The sequence below is a fragment of the Diachasma alloeum genome, unplaced genomic scaffold (genome assembly GCF_001412515.2).
Source record: "Diachasma alloeum isolate Michigan unplaced genomic scaffold, Dall2.0 Dall_scaffold_00211, whole genome shotgun sequence".
NCBI lineage: Eukaryota > Metazoa > Arthropoda > Insecta > Hymenoptera > Braconidae > Diachasma > Diachasma alloeum.
In genome coordinates, this window is record NW_021680376.1 from 1633748 (window position 1) to 1661403 (window position 27656).

General features: G+C 39.0%; 1 protein-coding gene across 1 annotated transcript; it reads right to left on the minus strand.

The window, feature by feature from the left end:
* LOC107036743 (zygotic gap protein knirps) lies at positions 1–27656 on the minus strand. Its single transcript, XM_015254886.2, has 3 exons — positions 27256–27656; positions 16536–16613; positions 1–1862 (listed from the first exon to the last, which is right to left on the minus strand). Exons 2-3 carry the CDS (start codon positions 16611–16613, stop codon positions 708–710), a joined length of 1233 nt encoding a protein of 410 aa, XP_015110372.1. The 5' UTR covers positions 27256–27656; the 3' UTR covers positions 1–707.

Genomic DNA, 27656 nt, shown 5'->3' on the forward strand with positions numbered 1-27656 from the left:
TCGAGGAAAAAAAGTGTATTTTAACTTTTTTTATTTCGTCGCTTACTGGCCTCATCATCACCTCTTACATACTATTATGTACAAGAATATAAAAATTTCCCATCCTCTTCAGATCATCTAATTTCCGGGATTCCCCTATTTACAGATTGATAACTCTTGTTTATACTCTAGACATATATTCGTTGATGGGTTGTTTTTTTTACGGAGATGAATTATTTAGTGCCCAATGTTACTGGCTGGGGTTTCCTTAAACCTAAGTCTTGATTTTCTAATGTGTACAGATCAGCGAAGATCCGGTAAAACGATCCAAGACTGTCCAAACTTCCAATCAGAAGTCCTCACCAATCGTTCTACTTGATCGTCACCGAAATTTTATTTATATAAATATATATTAAGGCACTTTAACATCTGGCCTTTCTTAATATTTCATAAATCGGGCATACGTCGTCATATCTTGTGAAACAACTATAGACCTAAAGTACAATCAATAAAGATAAAAAGAGGGAAAGGGGGAAATATAATAATAAAACATACAAAATAAAACTCTTTCATCTAACTACTCAATAATAAATTAATTGTCTTCGCGATTTGAATAATAGATTATGTACAAATTGAACACAATTTTCGTAAGCTTGAACCCCGGGTCCAGCCTCACTCTTCAGCCATCTCACAAAACTGTTAATAGATGTATAAAAATATCTCTATATTCACAGCGAAAGTGGTAGTTCAGCTGGCCTCTTGACACCACACGTGAGATCAAGAGGTTTGCTTTTGGCTGTTGTCTCTTCAGTGACATTGCCCCTGCTCTCAGGTCTGGTTTCGGTATTCTGAACTGGACTCCCGCTGGGTCTCGGTGAACTCCTCGTAGATCTGATGCTGAGGTCGATGGGTTCGTCCTGTTCGACAGCTAGGCCACCAGGACTTGGGCTGACGAGAAGGAGATCACCACCGCGAGGTGAGTGCTGCGACGCCGCTGGTGTGACGAGACCAGGCGGTGGATACACCAGCCCAAGGCCATGATGAGGATGATAACCAGTCGTCAGGGTGACAGTGGCATTGATCTTCCTCGGTGGAAACTCGCGTTCTGACAGCGTCGGTGATGCTACTTTGAAGAAACTCAGTGCTGAATTGCTCCGCGACTCGTCGTGATCATTGCCGTCAGCTGACGATGCACCAGAGTCACTGGGTGTGTCCGCTGTTCTTCCATTGTACACCGGAAGGAACGGCCGAAAGACCTCTGGTGGACTTGACGGTAGAGTAATCATTTTCTCGGGTGCAAAGTTCACGGGAAACATGGGTGAGGTCGTTGGGTGCTTGTAGCTGAATGGCGGTGGTGTGCTGTCTCTCGGTGGGGTGCCAGGTTGATGTTGTTGCTGGTGACCGGATCGCTCGCGCTCTCGCTCCTTCTGCCAAGCCAGTAACCTCAGTTGATTTTGCAATGCTACATCGTCTGGATGTGGTGACTTATTGCCTCGTTCACGCTCCTGTTTCAGCATTGCTACGTGCAGCAGGTGGGATTGAAGGGCTAGGTCTTCTTGGCTGGGCGATGCACGATCCTTGTCTTTGAAGACACTTGGCGATGAGTGAGAGGGGGGAAGAAAACCGGGGAGAAAACCGGCGCCGAAGCCGGAGGGGCTGCCACCCTGATTGCCGTTGGTCTGCTCTTGGAGCAGACAGTGGATTTTGAACCAGTTCGATCGTCTGCCGTAGCGCGAGCCCGACTTGGACATGCCCACCATCAGGCATTTGCGTAATCTGCAGGCCTTGCAGGCCGTTCGATTCTTCTTGTTGATGACGCAGACCCCTCCGTTCTTGCATTCTGATATGCTGCCGAGGTTGTTGTAGGTCCTACCGAAGAAAGACTGTAACAGAAAGGAGATTGTGGTTAATTCCCATGGTGGAATGAGAATAAATAATGATTAGATAGTATTGAGGTCTGACGATGACCAGAAACAAATGCTGTTTCAGGGTCGAGTCCCATAGTTATCATCGCGGATTAAACGTCGGATTCTTAATACCACGCGTGTCATGGGAATTAGCATCTAGGTCCATTTGCAAATGTACCCACGAGATAGAGAATAACAGCTTGAAAGAGGTCCAGAGAAATGAGAGAGAGGAGGGGTGAGCCAGCATATACCGGCGTGGTCGATCGTAAAGTTAAACGCTTGTCGGCCGACGATAAAACTGCCTCGATGTGGAGAGAAACCCCCACGGGGGATAGGCAAATTCGAAGAAGCTGCTTGCACTCGGTTCATCGAGATCTAATTTACGAGCCACTCTGCTTCAGTCCAATTTTTCGACAATCACTCATAAATTTCATGAATTCCTTCCTCCTCTCGCTGACAAGCCAACATTCAGAGAAATAATTTTCGTCCCGGTCATGACAGATTAAGAATCAACATCTGGTATCAAGCGATGATTCAGATGATGCAGGTACATCAGCGTGGGCGCGGGCAGCCCAACTGCTGTGAGCTAACGGTTTTTTCATGTACCATAAGAAAAATTGTTGAGGTCAAATGAAGCAGTCGCGAGTATTGCGGGTGGACATTCAGGTTAGCTCTTCTTGTCATTCTCAAGCATTATGAGGTACACGAGGAAATTATTCTCACGGCAGCATTTCACCTGGTGTGACGTGAAAATGACGAGTCATTGCAGTGACTGTATATCCTAACCACACATACGAGTAATCATGAGATGTTGTGTGTGGACTTCTCTGGCTGAGCGACAACGATGCTGACACATTATGTATAATATCTGCCAGTTTGTCGCCCCGAGGGAGACGAAGAAGAAATGAGCGAGATGAAAATGAATCGCACTTGGGGAGATCTTACATTTGGCACGGTTAACTTGGATGAGGGGGGGTATAACCCAGAGTGGCTTTGTAATCTTACAGTAGCAATCTCACAGATCGTTGGGGTAGACGCGGCAAGCGGGAATGGCCACATGGACTGTGGAATCTTACAGCTGATGATCCGCATATACCGCCTGTCATTGCTACTGTGTGAAAGAGGCTATCGTGCCGTTTTTCCGTCCAGTGGTTTGATGTAAATTGCCGAGGTCAGATGTAATTTTAATTAATTGGGGGTGGGGGGAGCTCCAAGCGCAATCATATTAACTCGAGAGAAATTAGTTCTACCCGTGGACATTGCGCAATTTCGACACTCGCATAAGGATTTTACGAGTTGTTTCTCTATGTCTGTTGCTTAATTCCGTTGATCGTAGACTGGGAATACATATCTGAAACACTGTCGGTTGGACTAAAATACCATTTTGGGTGGACGCGTGCGACAAATCTGTCTCACGCCGACAGAAAAATCGAGGGGCTATCGTCTATCAGCTGGCACGCCCGGAATCCCGGTGCTATTTGCTCAGAGCCTTATACATAGTACGTGGATTGGAAAAACATTGACCTGTGATCAATGAGAACTTTCATTATTCAACAAGTACGTGTAGAATTTTCCGATATGGCACGGCTGCCAGCTAATTTAGTGATGTGGAACTATAGCAGGCTCACATTTTCTAGATTTACTGATAGGTAAATATTAAAGTTTATGTTAATCTTGAAGTGTATCGACGTAAATTAGGTCAGAACCTGGTTGCTATAAATGAATTTACCGTCTTTGAGCCATCACATTTAGTTACATGGATGCTTATCCCGGGGCCGAGTCGCCGATGCTGTTGAAGCAGCCAAGCCTCAGCCTAGAATTGCCATGCTAAGTGTCGGCGGAATGTCAAATGGCCATTCGTCGAATCCCAAGTCTCGACCAATAATTGAGTAAACTTCGGACGTTGAGTTGATAAGGGTCAAACATGAAAGACAAGTCAACCGGGCCCAAGGGTCAAACCCTCATTAGACTCACTGTCTAGCGAGAAAACCGAGTGCAATAATCCAACGGATCAAACACTCATAAGGGTCAAGAGGGTCGTAAGGGTCAAATAGGGATAATAGCAAAACTACTTTCAAGGGTTGAAGGCTTATAAAAAGTCGAATGATCATAGGGGTCGAGGGTTTCATGTAGGAAAACGCGTAAACAGATGCTAAGGGTCAAACGATCATAAGGTCCATTTAAGGTTCAAACTGGAGACCTTCAGGGTTAAACGCGTATAACGGGGACAATAATTGGAAGGATGAAGAATTCTCGATTTCTACAAATCATCTGGGAGAAAAAAGATCTCCATTTTTCATATTGATAAACACAAATTCACTCACTTCCATTCTTGGGAATGTTGTAATCTCATTATTTATTGATTATTAATAAACAGGCTGTTTACCATATCTGTATTGCGTTTCATAATTAAAGAAAATTAGAGAATCAAATAAGAATACAATATTCCATTCATATAGCCGATAAACTTCCTCGTGACTAACAACTCTTCGGTGGCCGAGTGGGTAAAGTCAAGGACTAGAAACCCGAAGGTTCCAGGATCGAATCCCGACGAGTCCAACTTTTTACTCATCGTTATCAGCAGGTATCGGTTTCTTTAGGAAGGATCAGCCAAAGAATATAAATTCAATAATAAAAAAATAATGTATTAATGAATTTTTTCAGCTATTAAAAATAATTATTGGGTGGGTCACGGGTGCCCATCATCGCCCGACGCTTGGCCACCAATATCGGCCCAACGTTATCAAAACAATAGTTAGCCGAGGCTGAGCGAAGGCCGATTGAGAATGGGCACCCAAGACTTGGCAGTTCGGATCAATTCTCTTGTTGATTTCAATTCTTACTGTCGTTAAATACCGAAAAAATTCAGTTTCCTCGGAAAATTCGCGTAAGTCACAATAGAAAATCGCAGATATCAATTTTTTTCCACTGCTGAAACATTTCATCTCAAAGCCATCCGCTGAAGCCCTGATGATGATACCTCCCTCACCCAAGACCTGAGGATGACTCAGAGGCGTTAAAAACCCATTGCATTAAGTATATTACCCCCTCTATTCGCAAGCGAAGAAGACCTGAAAGATCAAGTTTTCCAGTTATGAAGCACACGTTCCCCCGGAGAGAGAAGTAGTTTTATATACCATCACCTGTGCCGTGAGACTATCCCACCCACCTAGGTCCATTTCACCTTTCCTTCGTCGCCCCCCCCCCTCTCACCTCTTAGCCGCTGTTATATACCCGCCGACCCATGAATCGCCAACACTGAATATGTATCCGTGTGTGCGTTGAACCGTCTACTCGTGTATCAACAATCTATATTAAGGACGTGGGAATGTGAAATGGCCTGTCCAGGCGCACTGTACCCACTGCTTGAACTGTTGGCGCGCGAGCGCGCGAGCACACAAGCCCGGAGAGATGCTTCTAAGAGTCGTGTATTTTTTTTTTTTAATATTATTTTCCATTTCTTATCGTGGCTCTGGCTCACTCGCACTGGTTGGTGTGTGGTGGTCATGTCTGCCTGTCTGAGGCCGGGTGAGAGGGTCTCGTGTCGCGCGTCGCCGGGCTGACCTCGCTTGGGTTTCCTACGTACATGACCCGCCATCATAGGACGAGTGCCGTGGAGGTACAGCGTGCGGTTCCCATAGCCACCTGTTCGCGATGTGCGAGGGGACGATGACCACTTCCGGATCCATCGGGGGGTGGCTCGGGGGTTTTGACGGTGAGGGGCGGAGGGATTGCGTCTGGATTCAATTCAATATGAGAATCTTGAAATTTTTATGAACAAATTTTTCATTTTTCACTCAATAAAATGTGTCTCACCATTACATTTATTATTTTCATCGAATGAAGTGGCAAATGCTGAAGCGCTCTCTCGCTGTTGAAAAAATGCGGAATGAGTGGATATTATTCAGTTGTTGAAAATAAACCTCTCGGAGATTATAATTCACAGAAGAATCCTTCCACGAAAGAGATACAGAAACCTCATCGAACGCTTAAGGAAAACGAGAGTGATACATTTCACATTCCTAACACGCACGCAGAGAGTTCAGGCCTCAAGGTCCGATCCGCGAGAGAGCCCGTGCGTTCCATTTAACCGTTGGGTATTTGCCAAAAAAAGAGAGAAGAAAGGAAGAAATATGGAAAGGAAGGTGGAGATACAGTCCATTTTGTGAGAAAAAAAAACATTTCCCTGAATCTCTCCCGGGTTTTATTGGTGTCCGGTCCAGTGAGACGAGTCATCCCAGGTGGAATGCCCATCAAGGAAGGAAACTCTTCGGATTATCTGGAAATGAGATCAAGAGATCTGAGATGAATCATGTGAGACTGTAAACTGCTGACTCTAGTCATTCTGATCCGAGAGATAAACTTTGAGAAATCATGACAATTGCGCGGATAAAGAAACTGTTGATCAATTGATTCAATAATGAAATAACACGGAAAATAATATATTGAATTGAGTATATTTTATACTCGAATGGGGGATGGGTTCAATTCGAGGATGATTATTTCATATCAGCCCCGGTTGTACCAAGCGCTCTCAAGTGTAATGTAAGGGTCAGACACTGAGTGCGAGAATATAAGGGCCAAAAAGTGGAGGTTAAAAAATGAGGGTCGGAATATTAGAGTCAAAAACAGAGGGCCTGAATGCAAAGGTGAAGGAATGAGGGTCAGAATGTCAGGGTTAAAAAAAGAGGGTCAGAATATAAAAGTAAAAAAAGTCGGTGTCAGGCAATGAGGGTCATATAAGGGCTAAAAACGGTGATCAAGCATAATATATGACTTATATTTAGACCCTCATTGCCTGACACCCACTTTTTTTACTTTCATATTCTGACCCTAATTTTTTTATCCTAATGTTCTGACCCTTTCGGCCACCGTCGCCGGTTCCATCTCCACTATATTTCAAAGTTGTTAGAATACCCGACCAATGAAAGTTAAACCAACATGAATTTGCCAAATAAGAATCTAACGCACGTCTTGAGGGTATACTTTAGAAAACGTAGGACTCTGCGATTGTCGATTGACTGTGCCGGTACACACATCGTTTTCCATCACCGCAGGGGGGGAGGGGGAGGGGAATACACATGGAGTGGAGACCTCGGGTGCCCAGTAGTTTCCGTAGATTCCAACCGTTATGGCAAGACCTCCTCGACGCCAGGATCGTACGTCAACAGTTTTTTTTCTCCTCTTCCTCCACTCGAGCTTCTCTTTTTCGAGCGAATGCAGTCTCTCCTCTCTATCTCTCGGTCTTTCTCTCTCTCCCGCGGCAGGCGAGCGGAAAAGTGAGAGGGAGAAAGGATGAACCGATAAGGGAGAGGAGAATTTGTCTCCTGGGCGATTTGCTTGCATCAGTTTCTCTGGAAAATGTGTCTAGGACCCGGGGTAATACACGTACTGGGGATACGGTGGAGCGGTTGATCGTACCATTGGTACGTCCGGGCATTCGTTGCGACGGGGATTGACGGGACGAGTTATCGATTCACATTTCTGCTGGGTCTCGGGAGATTGCGGTTTTAGTATTGCCGCTTGTTGGGGAGATTCGAGGGCTGATAAGGGAGGGAATGCGATGCGGGGAATTTTTGGATGAATTATTTATTATGAATAATTGAAATGTTTGCAGGGGAATTATTATATGGGAAAAATACGCTGTGGGGAAGCTTGTGTCTTAAATTAAGACACTTTTCTCTCCTTTTTCCTGCTGAATAGAAGATTTGTAGGCAATTAAACTCAAATCAAATGAATAAGGTTAGTTAAATAGTACCAAATGAAGTTTTTTAAAAATTAAATAAAAAATTTGTTTCGAAGTTTGATTTGTATTAAATAAATGTTTCTTTACTGTTGATAAATGTTTATTTGATCCAAAGAAATTCTTTATTTATACCAAATAAACAGTTTTCTTGAATTAAAAAAATATTTGTTTGAAATAAATAAATTGTTTGTTCAATATAATTAAATTCTTGTTCTTGAAATAAATGAAGAATTTGAAATAAATATTTTCATTTTATTTTCAATGGCTTTCAATGACTTCTTAATCATCTTACTCATGTTGAAAAATGGTGAGAACAGCATCATTGCTCAAGTTACAAAATACCGTAAAGGGCTTTTTATATCAAAATCTCTACCTCTATTAAAGTCTTATACTTATTAAATACTTATTCATATTGATTCATGGTCCCGACTAACTTCTGACAGAACCTGGGTTAAATTCTGGCTAAATCCTGAATAAACCCTGATTAAGTCCCGGCTATACCCTGATTAACCCTCGATTGAACCTTGATTAACCCCGGACTGAAAACGAATTCGAGTCATGAGAGGGTCTGGATGTAGAATCATTTGACATAACGAAATAACACGCAAAATTTTAAAGACATTTCAATTAATGATAGTACTATGACATGAAAAAATAGGAGAAGAGAATAGTGAAATAAGAATTAAATTAGGAGAGCCCATTCACAAGCAAACTGCTAATTTATTTAAACGTTTACGACAATTAAAACATTGAACTTATGATGTCTTAATAAATCCAGAACGTCAATAAATTGGAAGAAAATGGATGAGTCACGACAAACGTCTTAAGATTCTACGTCTTAACGGGGTTAATGCCTCGTCTTGGTGCTGCCGTCATAAATGTCTAGTGACTGAATAGTCTTCAAGTGTCTTGAATGGAGACAGAAAAAACGTCTCAAAATATCTATTCCATAAAACCATGATCAAAATATCGTGAAGATTGTGAGCAAATGTAACCCAGTTTTGATTCCCCCTCCTTATTGCGCAATCCTCATGACAAAGTGAATAATCGTGATTCCTCCTGAATGCCAAGTGTCCCCCGATCAAGGGCACCATCGGCTCTTCTCTGCGCCCAATATACCGCGATGTGGCAATTCACGATGTACTCGAGCGTTGAGCTACTTGATACGAGAAAAATTAGGACGCACGCAATCAAATTAGCGAATTCGATTCGCGTTCCCGGTCGATACTAATACAAGAGGTACACGCTCCCGATTTCAAAGGAAATAAATTGCAAAATTGTGTTACATGTCGGAGTCATGCTGTGACGACACGGATCATGAGTATAGAAATGCAGTTTGAAGATTCTGTACGGGAATTTGAATTTCTTCATGACAAAGTGAGCTCTTAGAGCCTATTCTTCTCATGCTGCGGAATTCCGGGGTCAAAACTGAGGAATTACTCATGAATCATTCATGTAATTTTGGTTTCTCTCTATATTATAAAAATCCAAATGGTCTTCTGGTGATGAAAATTTGGTACTTGGAATTAAAACTCCAAAATTAAGGGCCACAAGAATCAAAATAAGGTTCATGAGGGTCAAAATATGGTTCACGAGGGTCAGAATAAGGGTTATGAGGAATAGATTAAGGGTCACAAGGTCAGATTAAAGTTCGTGAAGGTCAGAATAAAGATCAAAAGGGTCACGAGGGTGATGAGGGCTAGATTAGGTGTCACAAGGGTCAGGTGAAGGCTCGTAAGAGTCAGAATAAGGGCCACGAGGGTTAAATTAAAGGTTACAAGAGTCAAATTAAGAGTCATATAGATCAGATTAACGTTATAAATAAGGGCCACCGAGGTCGAAAGGGATTAAGGGTCGGAAGGGTCAAAATAAGAGTCATGAGGGTTAGATTAAGCGTCACAAGGTCAGATTAAAGTTGGTGAGGGTCTGAATAAAGATTAAAAGGGTCCCGAAGGCTAGATTAGGTGTCACAAGGGTCAGATGGCGGTCGTGAGGGTCAAAGTAAGGGCCATGAGGGTTAGATTAAGGGTTAGAAGAGTCAAATTGAGGGTCATATGGGTCAGATGAAGGTTGATGCGGGTCTGAATAAGGGCCACGAGGGTTTCAATAAGGTTCACGAGGGTTAGATTGAGGTTCACAAGAGTCAAATTAAGGATCCTATGGGTCTGATTTAGAGTCTAAATAAGGGTCACAATGATCAGATTAAAGGTCACAAGGGTCACAGTAAGAGCTAATCTTCATCTTCGTAGAAATTCCATTCAGAAGCCAATTGCTAATTTATTACCAACAATATATTGACTACGTTGTGACGAAAGCAATTTCCCACTTGTTTTTTCTCAGAGAGACAAAATATCACGGAACAACGGATATTATTCGTCCACGATGCGTGATCCTCCTCACGGTGTTGGAGATCCATAATTTATTATCTCGTAAAGGCAATCGTAAATGGCTGAACCAACGAAACTGTACGGAACCCAGAAATGTCGTCTCCTCTCGAGAAATGGTTTGGCCCACATACGGAGAGTTCACCCGTAGGTGTAGTCCTGCACACCTCAACATCACTCAGAGTGCCCCCCCCCCCTCCGCCCCTCACCCGAAATATACATCCGAGCGAATAGAAGCGGAGAGAATATTCCCATGTACGTTACAAAAGTGAAAAGAGAAAGAGAAGAAAAAAAGAAACGATCGTAAATCGCTCGCTTATGGGCGCGATCTGTGGTTCGCGGTTTCCTCCCCGGGGTCAACTCGAGATTTTATATTTATACACAACACGAGCAACCACACACACTCGCCCCCTCGTATCTTTTCTGTCTCCTCTCCGGGAAGATGGTATTTCCCCCTCGCTTCCGAGTATTCGCAGTTCTCGAATCTCACCGCAGAATACACAAGCACCTGCTATATAACAAACCGCGTGTGGATACTATGTATTTTTCAGTTTTTTAAACAGCGAGTGACTATCCGGAACACAAAATTATGGATCTCCAAGCGGTCCCGGGATTTTTTTCTGGGGAAAATGCTCTGCAGATTTTTCGAAGGTTTTTTTTCGAAAAAATGATTTTTGAAATAATGAAATTTGAGAGGATATTGATGCAGTGAGAATATTTGATGGAGTGGAACAGATTTACTTGAGGTAAATTCACCAACTTGATAGAAGGAAATTTAATATCTTTCGCAAAAATTAAATTTTCGTCGTGATCATCAGAAATATTCATAGAAGAATTCGAACTGTTGGCAGGAAAAAATATAATCTATTGTACGACAATCATTTGATCTGAGAGAACTCCATAGGTGCCGGTGGAGTAAAAAATACTGTACCGGTAGAGTAAAATTTACCAACCATTCTAGAATTTTCGTTGTCATCTAGGGGAGGATGGGGCAAAACGGCCCCCCTTCAATCGTCAATATTTGAGTTAGACCTCCTTTTGAAGAATGAAAAATTATCTTCAAAATGAAGTTGAAACTGGGAATTTTCACAATGTCATTCACAAGTTATTGACAATTGAAGGGGGGCCGTTTTGCCCCACCCTCCCCTACATAAAAATTATTGGACTGGAAGGGTAAAATTTATCACGCGTCAGGATAAAATTTCTCTAGCGTAGAATAAAATTTGATCATCGTACATTAATTTTTACTGAATATCGGGATAGAAATGAGGAAACGATGACTCATGATACGCTTTTATAGAACGTTAGGATAATTTTTATCAAAAATCTCTCTCCGCGCATCACTTAGCTCCGAAAATCTAGGAATTTCATAACAGAACTATCAAAATACCAGGGACAAGCACAATTTAGTGCATTCAATTCTCTCCACCGCGTGTACATCCATCTCGACGAGTGCAATAACCAGGTAAAACGTCAACCGTTGGAATTCTACCCGGCATCCGAATTGCGGGCAATTATAGCGAGCCGTATAATCGTCGCCTGGACATAACTCGGGAGAAATACGTGTACACGGGGATGGAGTAATGCACGCACGTGCACAAGCCATGTATACACATTGGGAATACTTGTTGCTTTACGATCGTACTAATCGCTTCTACGTCCGAAGAGGACAAGTATTGCGGGTCGAATCCTTTGGCTCGGATTTTATCGTTTTGAGAGGTTTCACCTGTTGCACTGGCGTTATAGGGTCAGTGTGGAGGGGACGTGGGGGAGTCATGCGGAAGTGGCGACAGCTATTCTAAAGTGCCTTTCACGATTCGCCGGAAATAACGCGTTGGAGAGATGCTAACGCTAATTGTCTGGTGGTAGTTTTACGGGAAAGGGAAATTTGAAGCAATTGGAACAGTTTTTTTTCCGTGAAGTTGTGACGAAGTGAAATTCAGTAGCGAAGTGGTAAAATGGTATAAGTCATTTTTGACTATTGACCAGGTTTCAATCAATATCTCGGAATCTGAGGGAGGTAGCAACATTTTTGTTATAAACTTTTTTGTGGAGCCGATTGAGGGCTACAACAAATGTAATTATGAAAATTTCGCTATCTCACTTGGATTCGGAAATATTCCTCAAAAACTCAACTGGGAGATGGGTCGACTTCAACTCTTTTACCAGTTCGATCCTGAATTAGGCTATGAACACTGAAGCTATGGGTCTCAAGGCTATGAACACTTGTGCCAAAAAATCGTTTGTTAAAAAGTATCAAAAAGGATGTTTTGTGCAAAAATATATTTAGTCTTTTCAAAGAAAAATTATTGTCTGTGCATGCAAGAAATGTAATTTCTAGGACTACTTCTTCGTTATTCGGTGCTCCCATAAGTATTTTGCTCCCGGCAAATACTCGTTTTATATGACACGAGTGATTGTAGTTTGTCGTTTCGGCTATTCAATAACCACAGACAAAAAATGCATTCTTAAATGAAATAATAATAATGATATAACAGCAATCTTGTAACTTACACTCAAAAAATTTTCACTGAAGTTTCCAGGCTGAAGTTTTAGTCTTGAAATATGAAATAAGTGGCGGTTTCATTGAAATTTCAGGGAGTTTTACCATTGAAAATTCGTCGTTTTCGTGGAAAAATCATGGAAATTTTGAATTTCAGTTAAATTATTCCATGAAACTAATGGAAACTAGGAAAATTCAAGCAAAAATGTCCTTGAATTTTCAATTTTTTGAAATTTCAGAGCAATTTCTTATTGAATTATCATGTTTACGTTGAAAATTCATGGAAATTTCGGAATCTTCATGGTTCTTCCACTGAAAAATCAGGAATTTCCTTGAATTTTCAGGGTAACTTGAAAGTTCATAGACTTTTTTCCGTTAAATTGAATTCAGTGTCATTTTCTGGAAAATTCAGTTAAATTTAGTTAACAGTGTAGGGACAAAATATTTCTGAATAAACTTCCCTCTATAAAACATCTTTTTATCCTGAAAAGGCACCGTCTTGTCTGAATGATCCGCCTCTTGAGCCAAATATTCCGTTCTTGTTGAAAGCAGAGTAATTATTCATGTTTGAGACTTTCAAATTCGAACCAAACAATTATTTTTTTGGTAATTTTCAACTAGCGATTTTGTTGGCCCAAACAAGACTTGTTTGAGAGCTTGTTCATTTTTCTCTCAGTGCACGCAAAAACTGTCTTATCATTATTAATGAATTCCTAGATAATTAAACCTTTACGGTTCAAAAATACTGAATAAAAAAAAATATGGAGGGTCTTTCGGGTCAAACTTGTCTCATCTTTTTCCGAAACTTGATTCATTTTATCAAAACTCAACATTCCCATAATTAAAAAACCAATTTCCAGACGATAGACTCGCAAAATGTCGAAATACTCCATCGACTACTGAACATCAAACCGAAGAATATATTCGCGAAATTAAAATACATCATACAGGAGGTCACACACGTGGCAAGGCAAAACCGATTAGACCAAGACTCCCCCAACAACCGAATAAAAATCAAATATACTTTATTTGCAAAAGATTCGGGGATTCTTATTAGCATACTAACGACCGAATTCCCCCCCGTCTGCTCTTCTTCGTCTTCTCTCGCACATAATTCGTTCAGCATCAAATTTCGTGACCCCGTGTGGACGGCATCCACCGTATATTCACACAGGGTTAAACCAAAGGCACATGAATTACTAAAATTCCACCGGATTTCGTGATATGCCAATGAAAAAGAGAGAATAAAACCGAAATACAAGGATGAAAGAAATTCGCAAAATTGGAGAAGATACGGGATGATGAGCGTGAGTCAAAGGAGTGGCCGAGGCCAGTGGAAAAAAAAGAGGATCCGTATGAATATTAACGCGATTTCTCTCCCATGCTCCTTTTAGTAGTTCGTTGCACCGGGAGAAGAAAAAATATCCGTTTACCTCGTTTGTAATGAGGAGGGCGCACACTCGTTGGAAAAAATTCGGGTCGAGTGGAGCCCCAATATGATGCAAATAACGTACTCATCCATTGTCTCTGGTGAATTCAATGCCTCTTGGGAGTCCGACAAATTTATGCCACTGACCATTGTGAGAAATTCAACCACTTGAAAATCGCTCTTACATTAGTCATGTGTAAATATTTTGCACACTTGGTCGTATACAGGGGCTATTTGCGCATTAAATCATGGCGCCATTCTGTGATGATATCAATTCGAAATCGCGTTGGATTATTTTATTCTATTGTGACATTTTTTAAAAGGTTTGAGTCCGCGAATTTAAGTTGATTTTGGGAGATCCTTCGTTTTTAAATTATGGCTTATTTGTTTTTCCGAATGCTTCATTAATTCGTAAAAAGAGCCAGTATTTTTTTCACCGATAATTTTGGTTTTGTTAAAAATAGCGTTCATGGGGGAGAATTTAAACGGAGTTGGAAAGAATTTTTGTGAACAAAAATATTGGTGACAAGTACTTTCCCTCAGAATAATATTCGCGGTTTTTACGCCCTTCTGATCTTGTAGTGATACTATGTTTGAATTCATTTGAAACTCAATAAATTGGAAGACAAGTGGGAAATTGCTCTTGTATTCCATATAGTATAGTTATTTTTGCTAATAAATTAACAATATGCTTCCGAATAGTTATTTTGCATATCATTTCCTTCTATCATGTATAATCCACTGTTTATTTCATTTTATTAAATTGAATAAGATTTCTTTTCAACTAAATTTGTCAGATTTTCAATTTAGTTGGATGTTATCATCATCATTATTCGTATTATCCCTTTCTTCTATACAACTGATTGTCCTTTGTACAGTTCTATCTCTCCCCTCAGCGCTTCGATAAAATTTTGATAGAAAAATTTTATTTACACATACTTGAATAAATTTGAAACATTACATTTAAAGATATCCCCGGAATTCTGATTTTTTTTAAATACAAAATTTTTGCAAATTTTCAAATAAATCAAAACAACGATTATTGCTGTCGCTTTCATCTTCGAACTCGGTCAAAAGGACATTCAAGCAAATTTTTTAAGCCATCATTCAATCAATTCAGAACATTTTTTTAGTTATCGTGGGACAACCGATTTTCAAAAAAAATCGACAATTAAAAAATCAATCTATGAATTAAATTTAAATTAATGGCGATTGATAGGGCTCAACGGTACCTACATTTGAAAGGAAAAGATTCAATTCCATTCACTCATTAGCGACCAATTAACGAGAATTTTTCTGAGATCATACTGGGTCGATATAACACAAAATATCCAAAACTTTAACTTGAACGATATAAAGCTTCCATTTGGAAGGGAAAATCCTCTTCCCATCCAGAATAACCCCTCGCAAGCTCCCATGAATATCCCGTGATATGGACCATTTCCCGTCGCAACTCATTACAACTGAACCGACGAAGTCACGGTGAAAGGATTCGTGAAAGTGCACACGGGGCAATAGAAAAGGAGATAAAGCCCCGGAAAAAAAAACACCCACGAATAGGAACTTGTAACTCGAGGCAAATGTGCTTTTGTTATAACGAAAACACGGTGCCCTGAGATTTAGGATTGTAGCTGTAGCTGGCAAGAGAATCGGTAATTATTGTCAGTGCCTTTCGAGATAAATCATCACATTTTGCGGCGGCTACATGAGAGCGGAAGCCGGGATGCACTTTGCTGCCCTTTCGATCAGTGCTCAATACGAATAACTCATATGGAGGTCTCGATTTAATATGCACATGGTGGCGATGTGAGGGGACATCGGGGGTAATCGATTAGGCGCGCCGTCCACTTACTGATTCGAAACGGACGCCAGAGGTTTTCTCCACGGGCTCTCGCACATTTCGGTGGACGAGTCGTGATTAATACGGGATAATTAACGTAACACCTTTTTTTTTGGAGAATGCCACAGCTGGGGGGGGATCATTAATTTATGAGTGATAAATAATTAATGTTGTCAATTTTTTCATTTGATTTTTTAATTAATTTTTTCATCATTATTTCTGGTGAAATTGGATTTTTCTTTTTTTTTGTGAAATTACCGACGCATTTTCAATGTCTTAAATTTCAAATCTAATTTGATCTATGATTTTAAGACATTTTTTGGGCCTTACGGCTTGATTTAAGACGATTTTAAGACATGAGACTTGATATGGGTATTTTCTAAGAGGTAAAGGTTTTTTCAGAATCGTAATGTCACAGTCTTGAATCTTTGCTGAGCAAATGCAAAAGAATGTCTTAAATCGTGTCTCTTAAATTTCAAATCTAATTTTATCTCTGATTTTAAGACATTTTTTGGGTCTTACGGCTTAATTTAAGACGACTTTTATTGTGTGTCTTAAATTTTAAGCCGTTAGAAAATGTCTTGATCGTCAAAGATGTTCTCAGATAAGAAAAATGTTTTGTTCTCCCCCTTTTTACATCATTTTTCCTTTCTTCTTTAATGACTTGGATCGATAATTGTTCAGTGCAATTTCCCCCAGTCCCTAATCTCCGCCATAAGAAGATGAGAAATAAAAAAATTAATTTACCTTGCATCCCTCGCAGGTAAACGCCCCAAAGTGGAAACCAGCAGCGGGCTCACCGCAGACCTTGCACTGTTGATTCATCTGTAATTACATAAACTACATTATTTCGGGTTGGATTATTATACAGTGGCAGTTCCCTCAAAATTCTCAAGGCCGATAGGGCCCCGAAAATCAGAGAAAAGCAGAGAGGAGTGAAAATAGAAGGAACCATTGAAAAAAGAGTGAATGAGAAATGATACAACAGGCGGGGGAGCAACCGGTTTTATGCACCTTCCACTTCAGGATTCAACTTCGATTTCAAGTTGATAAGAATACTTTTTCTGGGATTTTAGATGGGATTTCATCTCTCATTTTAAGACATTTTTTCGTGTCTCCAACAATTCAGCAACAATTTTAGACACTTAGACATTTTCTTTGTCTTACGGCTTAATTTACGACGACTTTAAGACGCTAGACTTGGCATTAGGTTTTTCTCAACGGCAAGGTTTTTTCATTTTCGTAATGTCACAGTCTGGAATGTTTATTGAGTATGTCTTAAAAGAATGTCCTAAATTTTAAGACGTCAGAGAATGTCATGATCTTCAAAGATCGTGTTCTCAGAGATGAAAAAATGTCTCATTTTAAGAGATTTCAATGGTCAATTATTGCAGTTTGACTTTTTTAAGCCTTACGTCCTAAATTAAGACCCTTTTAAGACATCAACATTTCTTGTCTTACGGCTTAATTTACGACGACTTTAAAACGCCAGACTTGGCATTAGGTTTTTCTCAACGGCAATTTTTTTCATTTTCGTAATGTCACAGTCTGGAATGTTCATTGAGTATGTCTTAAAAGAATGTCCTAAATTTTAAGACGTCAGAGAATGTCTTGATCTTCAAAGATCGTGTTCTCAGAGATGAAAAAATGTCTCATTTTAAGAGATTTCAATGGTCAATTATTGCAGTTTGACTTTTTTAAGCCTTACGTCCTAAATTAAGACCCTTTTAAGACATCAACATTTCTTGTCTTACGGCTTAATTTACGACGACTTTAAAACGCCAGACTTGGCATTAGGTTTTTCTAAACGGCAATTTTTTTCATTTTCGTAATGTCACAGTCTGGAATGTTCATTGAGTATGTCTTAAAAGAATGACCTAAATTTTAAGACGTCAGAGAATGTCTTGATCTTCAAAGATCGTGTTCTCAGAAATGAAAAAATGTCTCATTTTAAGAGATTTCAATGGTCAATTATTGCAGTTTGACTTTTTTAAGCCTTACGTCCTAAATTAAGACCCTTTTAAGACATCAACATTTCTTGTCTTACGGCTTAATTTACGACGACTTTAAAACGCCAGACTTGGCATTAGGTTTTTCTAAACGGCAATTTTTTTCATTTTCGTAATGTCACAGTCTGGAATGTTCATTGAGTATGTCTTAAAAGAATGACCTAAATTTTAAGACGTCAGAGAATGTCTTGATCTTCAAAGATCGTGTTCTCAGAAATGAAAAAATGTCTCATTTTAAGAGATTTCAATGGTCAATTATTGCAGTTTGACTTTTTTAAGCCTTACGTCCTAAATTAAGACCCTTTTAAGACATCAACATTTCTATCACAGAAAATCGTACAACCATCTCAACTCTCTTTCAACCAATTACTCAACAAGACATTCAACACCGACAAAACGCATGTCTTAAATTTTAAGCCATTACCGGACCCCAATTCAAATATTTCAATCTCTAAAATTAAGATGCTTGACAATCGGATTAATGACTCAGCCCCAAGTGCGTTCACAAGCGCATTCCACCAAAATGAATATTCTTTCGATTTCAGAACAATCAGCCGATGTCTTACGTCCAAAATCTCGAATTGACCCCTTTAAGACGCCAATTTTTACCTCCAAATTGAATTTCTCGAACTGACCGAGGAAGGAACCATCAGGTTCTCTCCGTCACAACTGAGAGAAGAGTAGTTCGAACGGAAACTCGTTCTCCGGACGATACTGTTCCATAAATCAGCGCTATCTACCCGCCCGGTGCCATCTGCCGGACGGCGCTCCTCTCTTCATGCCCTTTCTTCAGCGCTACACCCCCCCCCTCCCTCCCCCAGGGCCTCATCTACACTCATATACGTCCCCGGACCCATTTATTTTTTCTTCCCGAGTAAACTGGAATAAAATTAGGCCACAATCTGATAAACCATCGGCACACACTACTCTTGTGACTTTACGAGTCCTCTCGGCGCCTCTTCTCCTTCATTTCTCCATTATTTTTACTTCTTTTTTTTCACGTCTTCTGCGCTCTTCGTCATGCTGGAGAATGCCGGGTTCACCGACATCTGCCTTAGAATTCCATCACCTTAACGGTTTCCCTAATTTCCAAAATTCCATCAGAAATATTTTGGATCGAGCGTATCAAGTAATGAAGCTTTTATTCAAACTTAAGGATATCACTTTAATAAAAAATCCAATGGAACATTTTTTGAAGCCAATCTATTCCGCCTAACGTGTTCTTTCTTTAGCATTATACTATCATATTATTATAATGCATTATATATAATATAGTATAGTATATATAGTATCCTATAATATATTTATAAAAAATTTAAAAAAATAATACCTTTCTTTTTAAGAATTTTGTTATAATAAATAACATAAGATAGATTAGTCATAAACTTAAATTAAAGTAAATAACATATCAATATATTATAATATATATTATAAATATGTTATTATATCATTCAAAATTCAATGATCATTCATAATGAAAAACTTAACTTAATTAAATTTCTAAGATGAATCAGGAATTCCATGAGCAATTTAGTCTGAAATTGAGTTCAAGTTCACAATATTGAAAATTCAAATGCATCTGTTACTTAAATTTCAAAAAATTTCTAACGGTGTATTAACTTTTAATATTAGTGGAGATGCATCGAAAAAATCTGTATCTCGGTTCTGCCAATTCCTGAGGCGCGTAAGGGAGAGAATACGCACGCGGAGCGCCCGGGCTAATCTAGTCGAAGAAATACACCAGACTGTTGTGTTGATTTGATTGAAATTAACACAATAATTTAAAACTTTCATTCGATGCAGCTTCGATGAACCAATAGATCAGAACTATTCCCCAGATGAGAGACTTCAGATAAGGACTTAAGACGGAAATAGGCAGTCAGCGACAGCGCAAACCTGCTATTTTACCGCTGCCAAGCGTTCAACAAAAGGAGGGATGATGTTTTTACCCACTGGGGTATTTTAACGAGAATTCGCCTTGGGGTAATTAGAGCTCTCCCTCTCTCTCCCTCTCACTCTCGTCTCGGCTCCCGGATAATTACGTTAAAACCCATGACTCTCGCTCGGTCGTATAACACCCGTCCATATGTCCACTTGGGCTTCGTTAACGCTGAGAATACCCCGTTTTTTTGTCATTTGTATCAAGTCCCAGTTAACCATCACGCCCTTTACCCTCTCGCTGATGAGGTTCGCTCCACTTTTTGATTGTTCATCGCTACTCGTTACTTCCTCGAAATCCCGGCCGAGAGACTCAATTCTTGTCACTTTTTTGCGGGGGGAATGAATGCAGACCACGTTTTACCCTCGGGTGATTTCCTGGGGTTTCTGGTAATCTCACGGTTTCTGTTTTCGAACATTGAAAATTCGGATTACGAGGCACGTAAATTGCCTCGGGCTTAGGGACACATGGAGACGTGTCTCATTAATTTTGGGGTTTCGAGTGGAAGTCGAAGCGAAATTCAAAAAACTAGCCAACGATGTTCCGTTGCCAACAAAACCATTAACATGAAGTACCCACATTCCATATTATTTAAGATTTCTGAGATGCTGTAAAATAGGGGGTCGCAATTCAATGCTCATCCTTTCTAAAAAAAAAAGCATGGGCAATAGCTCGAACGAGTGGAGAAAGTAAGGCGGTTTTCGTGAGTACAATCGTCTTGCGGCGAATTTTCATGAAACATTAATAGACGAATCAGAATTGTCGGAATCATTTAGGTCAGAGGAAAATAGAATAATTCTACTTTCTCAATATTGCGTTTACTAAGGTTTTCTTCGAACAAAATTGATTAGAATTAATAACCAGAATTATGAGATGATCTCACATTTTTTACGTTAAGGATAGGAGAATCTCAATGCAATTTCACTTTGAACAAATAATATTAATATCCAAATACAAGTGGTAAAACGGTTTAAGTCGACTCATCTCCCAGTTGAGTTTTTGATGAATATTTCCGAATCTAAGGGAGATAGCAAAATTTTCGTAACTACATTTGTTGTAGCTCTCAATCGGCTCTACAAAAAAGGTTATAACAAAAATTTTGCCATCTCCCTTAGATTCCGAGATATTCATTGAAAACTGGTCAATAGTCGAAACTGACTTGTACCGTTTTACCACTTCGCTACTGAATTCAAAATTCCGTGAAATTTACTCCATTCCGCATTCACAGTCTCATTCAATCAAAAACATCTCCGTTTCACGTGTCCAAATTACCCAACGCGTCTATTCAATTCAATGAAAATCAAAAAACTTCCTTCAAATTACATAAACGATTTCTCTGAATGCTCAAATACATCAACAACTTCAACCCAAAACCCTCGGAATGTCTCAATTCAATGTTCGATATTTTTTTTCTCCGCACGATGAAGTGAACTACATGCACGAGGCTGCCCTACATAGCAAGGGTTAACCGCTCTACCCTAGTTATTTAAGCGTCAATATTTGCCGACACTTACACGTTAATGAAGTCGAGCCGACGCGCGTGCCTCGAAAACTCATAGACACAGAGCGGGTACATCGTGCCGAGCGAGTCAGGAAGTCGCGCTCAACACGGGCCCCTCTTCACCGGCCCCAGGAGCCCCCATTGTCCCCTCCAGCCCCTCCGTATTCCGGTGACTTCTGGCGCACAGAGCGAGAAAACGAGAACGAAGAAGATGTAGTCAAGGGGACGCGGCCACCCTACTCTAGTTTACGCACCATTAAATTCGAGAGTGCGACGTTTATCCCCTTCATAACCCCCGGCTTGTTTTTTAAGGGAGGACCCCTGTGCTGCAACCCTTTCGGTTAGCCCTTTTTTTTACCTGACTTTTGTCACTTCTCCCGCTGGGAGTTCAGGCGGGCAAAGGGAAGCTCGAAATTCTTCGAGTGGACCCGATGACTAATTGACGGATTCCGGTTATTTTTTTGATGATTAATTCGCGGATTTGGAAGAGGAAATTATGATCAAAACGCCAGTAATTTGAAAAAAAGTCTGTTGTAGAATAAAAAAAATTTCGTAGGGAAACCTAGTCAATTCGATAGAAACTTGTATTTCATTTTTAGTCAACTTTCCATTAGCTTTTGGCCGATTCTATTGGAAAATTCAGCAGCTTCACTAGTTTTTTATCATTTTTTTCCGTGAGGAGGAAAGTTTGAGAAGACCCCCATTTTTTGAGTATTCATACTTAAATATGTTAATTATTAGTTTTTATTTTTGCGACAAGGCAATTCTAATTTTCTGCGAAGTATTTTTTTTTCATTTCATCATTTGGTTTTTTACAGTGATTGTAGTTGGTAGATCGATGGAATTGTTGGGAATTTAGTGGGATTTGGAGGCAATTGAATTGTTTTGACAGTTTTTTTTTTTTCGTAATTTTCAAATATGGGAATTGATTTTTATTAGTCATTTGTAATGAGGAAATGTCTGGAGCAAAATCATGCACTTAATTTTGATATTATTTTGTTGACTGTAATTTGATTTTATTAAGTCAGGCATTTTGTATTATATAATTTGGACTGTTATGAACTATTTTCAAGATGTGAAACAAATTGGAGAGTGAATTTTTTTCGAAAAATTCATGGGGTAATGAAAAAACTGCAATTACTGAAGATTATAAAGTTTTTTTGTGAATAATTCGTGAACAATCAATTTTCAGACCTAAAAATCATTCCCAAAATGTTTAAAAATTTGTTTGTATTCGGAATTTAATCAATTAAGATTTCCAGAAGTTTGAATAATTTTTATTATTGATTTATTAAAAGACAACGTCTGAAAAAATGTAATTTTTCGCAAAATGGTGATATTTTCTCATGAAAATCATTGAACAACGCTCGTTATCAATTACATAGAACTATTTCACCCAGTTTTAACATTAAAAAAATATAAAATAATATTTAAAAAAATAGAATCTCCTTTTTGTGGAACAAAAACAAAAAAAACAAAATCGAAAAGAATTTCCTGAACCAAAATTTGTACCACACGAATTAATTACGCAGAAAAAAAAAATGCTTCCAAATTTCATTGATAAATTTTCAAATCGCAAAATGATCTCAGAAGATCTTCAAATCCCCACGGCACAATGAAGCAGCATTTTCCAAATAATTCTCAGAACCTCGAAAACTGGAAAAGAATTTCCTCACCGAAAAATTTGTACCATACGAATAAGTTTTTAACGATTGTCCTGATGGATGGCTCCGCCAGCATCGAAAAACTCACAAAAGCCCAGCGTCGACTAGACTCACAGGGTCCTTGAAAAATGATGCTCCCGTGAGTGTCAAGGGTCGACCTCCTTCGGTTAATGTTTTCGCGATCGACAATGAGAAAGAGCGCCCGAGAGGGAGAAAAAAATAAAAACCCAGAAGCCAGAGCCGAGAGACAATTAATAACTTTCCACCGAGGATCATTTATCGCGTCAGTTTAGCCTCGTCTCGGCAGGCTGAAGGGGGAACTCCGTAAAAAAGTTGGAATAAGAATGGAGACTGGCCAAAAGTGTATTTCCAGGGCGACACATTGTTCGACTCCTCGAGCCCGTGACCGATTCGATTTTTAACAGAAGTATGCATTGCGCATTTGAATTCCAAGGCATCTCGTACATCAACCCTTTCTCTTCTGCTTTTTTTTTCACTGTGATTTTTTCTCTCAACTCTACACGTGTCTGGGAATTGTTAACGTCTTCGTTGCAATTCGCTCTGCCCTTTCGTATTTTAAATTCGATCGCCAGATGTTACATATGTGGTTCAAGAGGCCGAGACCAATCATAATGGGGCGATCATTTTTCTCAGGTGAGATTCATTGGAAAATAAAAAAATGGGGGATAAAAAATATCTTGGAGGATTAATAAAAAATGATTAATTGATTGTTTCAACGAATTTTTAGATTTTTTTTGTTTATGATGAAATATTTATTTGGGTTAAGTGTAGGGATTCCTCTTTTATTTTTTGTTAATACCGAATAAATCATTTTTTAATATAAAATAATATTTTGTTTATTATTAAAATGAAATAAATTGTTTGTTCTCTTCTAGTGTAGGATTTATTCGGAATGAATGAATTATTTATTTCATATTATTCAATCATTTTTATTGGAAAACTCAGTTGCTGGCGACAAATGAATTATAAGAATAACAAATAATAAAAATTATATGAAAACTCAATTATTCTATTAACAAATCACTCATCCCAATAGAAACGAAAAATAAAGAATAAGAAATAAAAACAATTATTTAATTAAATAAACAAACAATTACATAATTGTTTAAATTAAAAAACTCAATTGCTGGCGACAACTGATCAACAAATGTGATTAAAAAAATAAAAATCGCATGAGAACTCAATCATTTTATTAACAAATCACTCATCTCAATGAAAATAAAAATAACATTGACTATTTATTTCAATAATAAATAATTTGTTTAATATAAACAAATGTTTCGTTCACTATCAGAATGTAATAAATCTTTTCTTTTCTTCAAGTATAAGATTTATTTGCAATGAATGAGTCATTTATTTAACACAATTAAATCATCTTCATTAAAACCATAATTTAAAAATAAAAAAATCATGTAGTTCGATAAACAAATATCTGAATTCAATTAATCTATTATCAAATCACTCATACATATAAAAATGAAAAATAGAGACTGAAAAATAAAAAAATGTAATTAAATAAATAAATAACAATATAATTTTTTAAGAATAAAACCTTATTCCTGACGATAAATTAATCATAAAAATGATTGAAAAAAATGAAAATCACTCATTCTACTAACAAATGACTCATCCCAATGACTAACAAATAAATGAAAAAGAAGACCGAAAAAAAATTCATCTAATTAAATCTCGAGTTACTGGAGCAAAAGGAAGAATCATGTTAGATGTAAATCGTTTCTCGGGAAGTTGGGTAATACCTATAATTAGAACGTTTCCGCGTCACGGGCGGGAATATCACATTCCCACAATGATTGGAAATGAAATATTTCCCACGGCGTTTCCACGACTATGATCACTCAAATTAATTCATTCATCTCAATCGTTTTGTTATTTTCTTTTATTTTTTTCCTCATCATGTCATTCACGATTACTCCCCTTTATCTATGAGAAGAGAGAAAAAAATTACTCGTAAGTTTCCTCGTGCCAGTCGCGTGTGTCTCCTGGGACATGTCAACGATAAAACTGATAAGGGCTCCACTCAAAAGCGATTACGAAAACCGTTAGGTCAAGGTGTTTTTGCACTGTTTCCGTTTGTGATAAGGGAAATTATCGGGTCGTAAATAGTGAATGCAACGATACGGTCAATTAAGCTTTGCGATAGTTAGGAGAGCTTCAATAAAACCTATGTCCTAAACTATATGGATGCCATAAAATTGGAATTCACGGGATTTTAGAAATGCTGGATTTCGTGGGACATTGGGGGAATAAAAAACTTTATCCATTTCCGGGAGCAATTTCAGAAGTTTAAGAGATTAGAAAAAATTGGACGCGTCGGTTTAGGAATTAATTCTATATACAATAATTTTTTTTCATCGTGTGAGAAGTATTCTACCGGGGGAATTAACGCCTTGGATGTGGCGATGACGAGGGAATATCTCGCGGAAGAGATTCGTTTGGAAATTCGAGGTTTTTCTTCAAATTGTTTTTCTCACAAATTTTTATTGGAATTTTAATGGAATTCGATTGAAAACTTTATTTGGTTTTTGGTGTTTTTTTGAACAGAATCGGCGTAAAAAACAAATCTAATTTTTCAACAGAATTTTCAAAGCATTTCAATAGAATTTCCTGCAGAAAACGCAGAATTGTTCTATTGAATTTTTTAATAAATCAATTTTTCAATCAATTAGCCCTTAGCTTAGATTTCGACGAATATCTTCGAATTTAAGCGAGATATGGAAATTATCGTATCTACCTTTTTTGTAGAGTACATTCAGAGCTATAAAAAAGGTATTAACAAAAATTTTGTCATCTCCCATAGATTTCGAGATATTCATTGACAACCGGCCAATAGTCGAAGTTGACTTTAATCGTTTTACCGCTTCGCTACTGAAATGTTTCTTCCAAAGCGCAAAAACTCCGATGACGACCATTCCCACAAAGTATGCAAATACTCCCTCCAAAAAAAAAAACGAAAATATAAAAAACCCAATAAAACAACCCCAAGCAATCACCTTACGAGTCAGACGACTCCGATAATAACCGTACGAAAAACTCACAAGGGTCCTCACAATACTCCGACATACCGCAGCCTCGTTTCCGGCTCGTATCTGACCAACTTATGCCCAATGAACAAAGCCCCCGAAACACGAGACAAAACGACTCCTTCCCCGACCTCAAGAAGAAAAAACACAACTGCAATAAATATATTTTGACACGGAAGGACCCATTGTCATATGCATAATAATTGTAACGTTTCACACGAGACAAATGCGGACCCTCGAGAAAAGGTCGACCCTTCATCCGCCGAATGGCAAGACGCAAATATTATAGCAACAGAGACCGCCGGGGCACATTTAATGTTTTCATTCCGCGGGTGCACGTGTGTGAAACCGAAAGGCAACCCTCGGACATTCCGCAATAAAACAGAAAAGGTATCGAGATGATTCCGTTTTTGCCGCGAAGGCAATGAAACAATTTTTTTAAATGGAAGAGAACTGAGTCTCACCAAACCGTTCAAATTATTATATTCCACTCGCGTCCCTTTTGTAATTTGATCTTTCGATTTTCAGTAATTTTTCATCATAAATCGGGGAAAAAGCGCGAGACGAATAGTGAAATTTTTTCCGTTACCCCCGGAAAATTTACTGAACGTGAGGGTAATTTGTGCCGAAACTGCAAAATTTACCATGCATTCCATAAAAAATTATCCCAATGAACATGAATGATTGCTCGGTATTGCGTGTAATTTTTCTATAACGGAGAATGATTTTTTACCGAACGCGATCGGTAAAATTTTACTTCGACTCGTTCCGACCTTCAGATGTGTGAAAAAAAAATACCCTACCAGCGTGGGAAATATTACCGCACAGGAGGATAATTTTTGCATCCACAGATGTATTTTTTATCCAACGAATCGTAAAATACCCTCCACAAACGGGTATTTTTTCATTGAACTACATTTCGCTCGACGACTACCTTTCGTCCACGGAGAGAAATATTCAATAAAAATTACATATTTTTTCCGTAATTACGAAGTGAAATGTGGTTGTAGGAAATTTTACGGAACTGTCACGGAGTTTTTCCAGAGCGTTCCGTAATTTTTATCGGAATTTCCTGTGAAAAATTACAATACCGTCACTCAAATTGAGAATTATGAGTTCCGTAATTTTTACTGAACATTTCTCTCCGTGTCCAGCAAAATTCTCCGCGATTTTCTACCTAATTTTTATCCAACAGTTCTCTAAGCCAACAGAGGGAAAAAAATTTGGAGACTTGAACGCCCGCGCGAGGCCCATCCCCGCGCCGGAGGCATTGAAATCACCGTGTCACTCACCTTAAAATCCGCGAAACTCCCTAGTCGTGTGCAATACAACGAAAAACCAACGATAACAGTCTCTTAACAAATAATCACAAATCACATAACCCCGGTTGACAGCACTCTCGCTACAGTTCCACCACTCTCCTGCAAATCTCGTTCGAAAAAACTCAATTATTTTCCGATGTCACGTGGGTCAAACTTCACTGACGATGCCCCGAGCGTCAGCCGATCCGCCGAATAACCGCGACCCGATGGGGGCTTGAGCGACTAGCCCTGTATCAACAGTTCAACCTTCCCCTAAACTAATTGTTTTTGTTTTTTTTTTAAGGTGAGACACGACCGTGGCGGGCACACAGGGGACACCGAGGTGCGGCCACGTCGATGGACGGGAGAGGACTAGCGGCTCTTGGTGTACA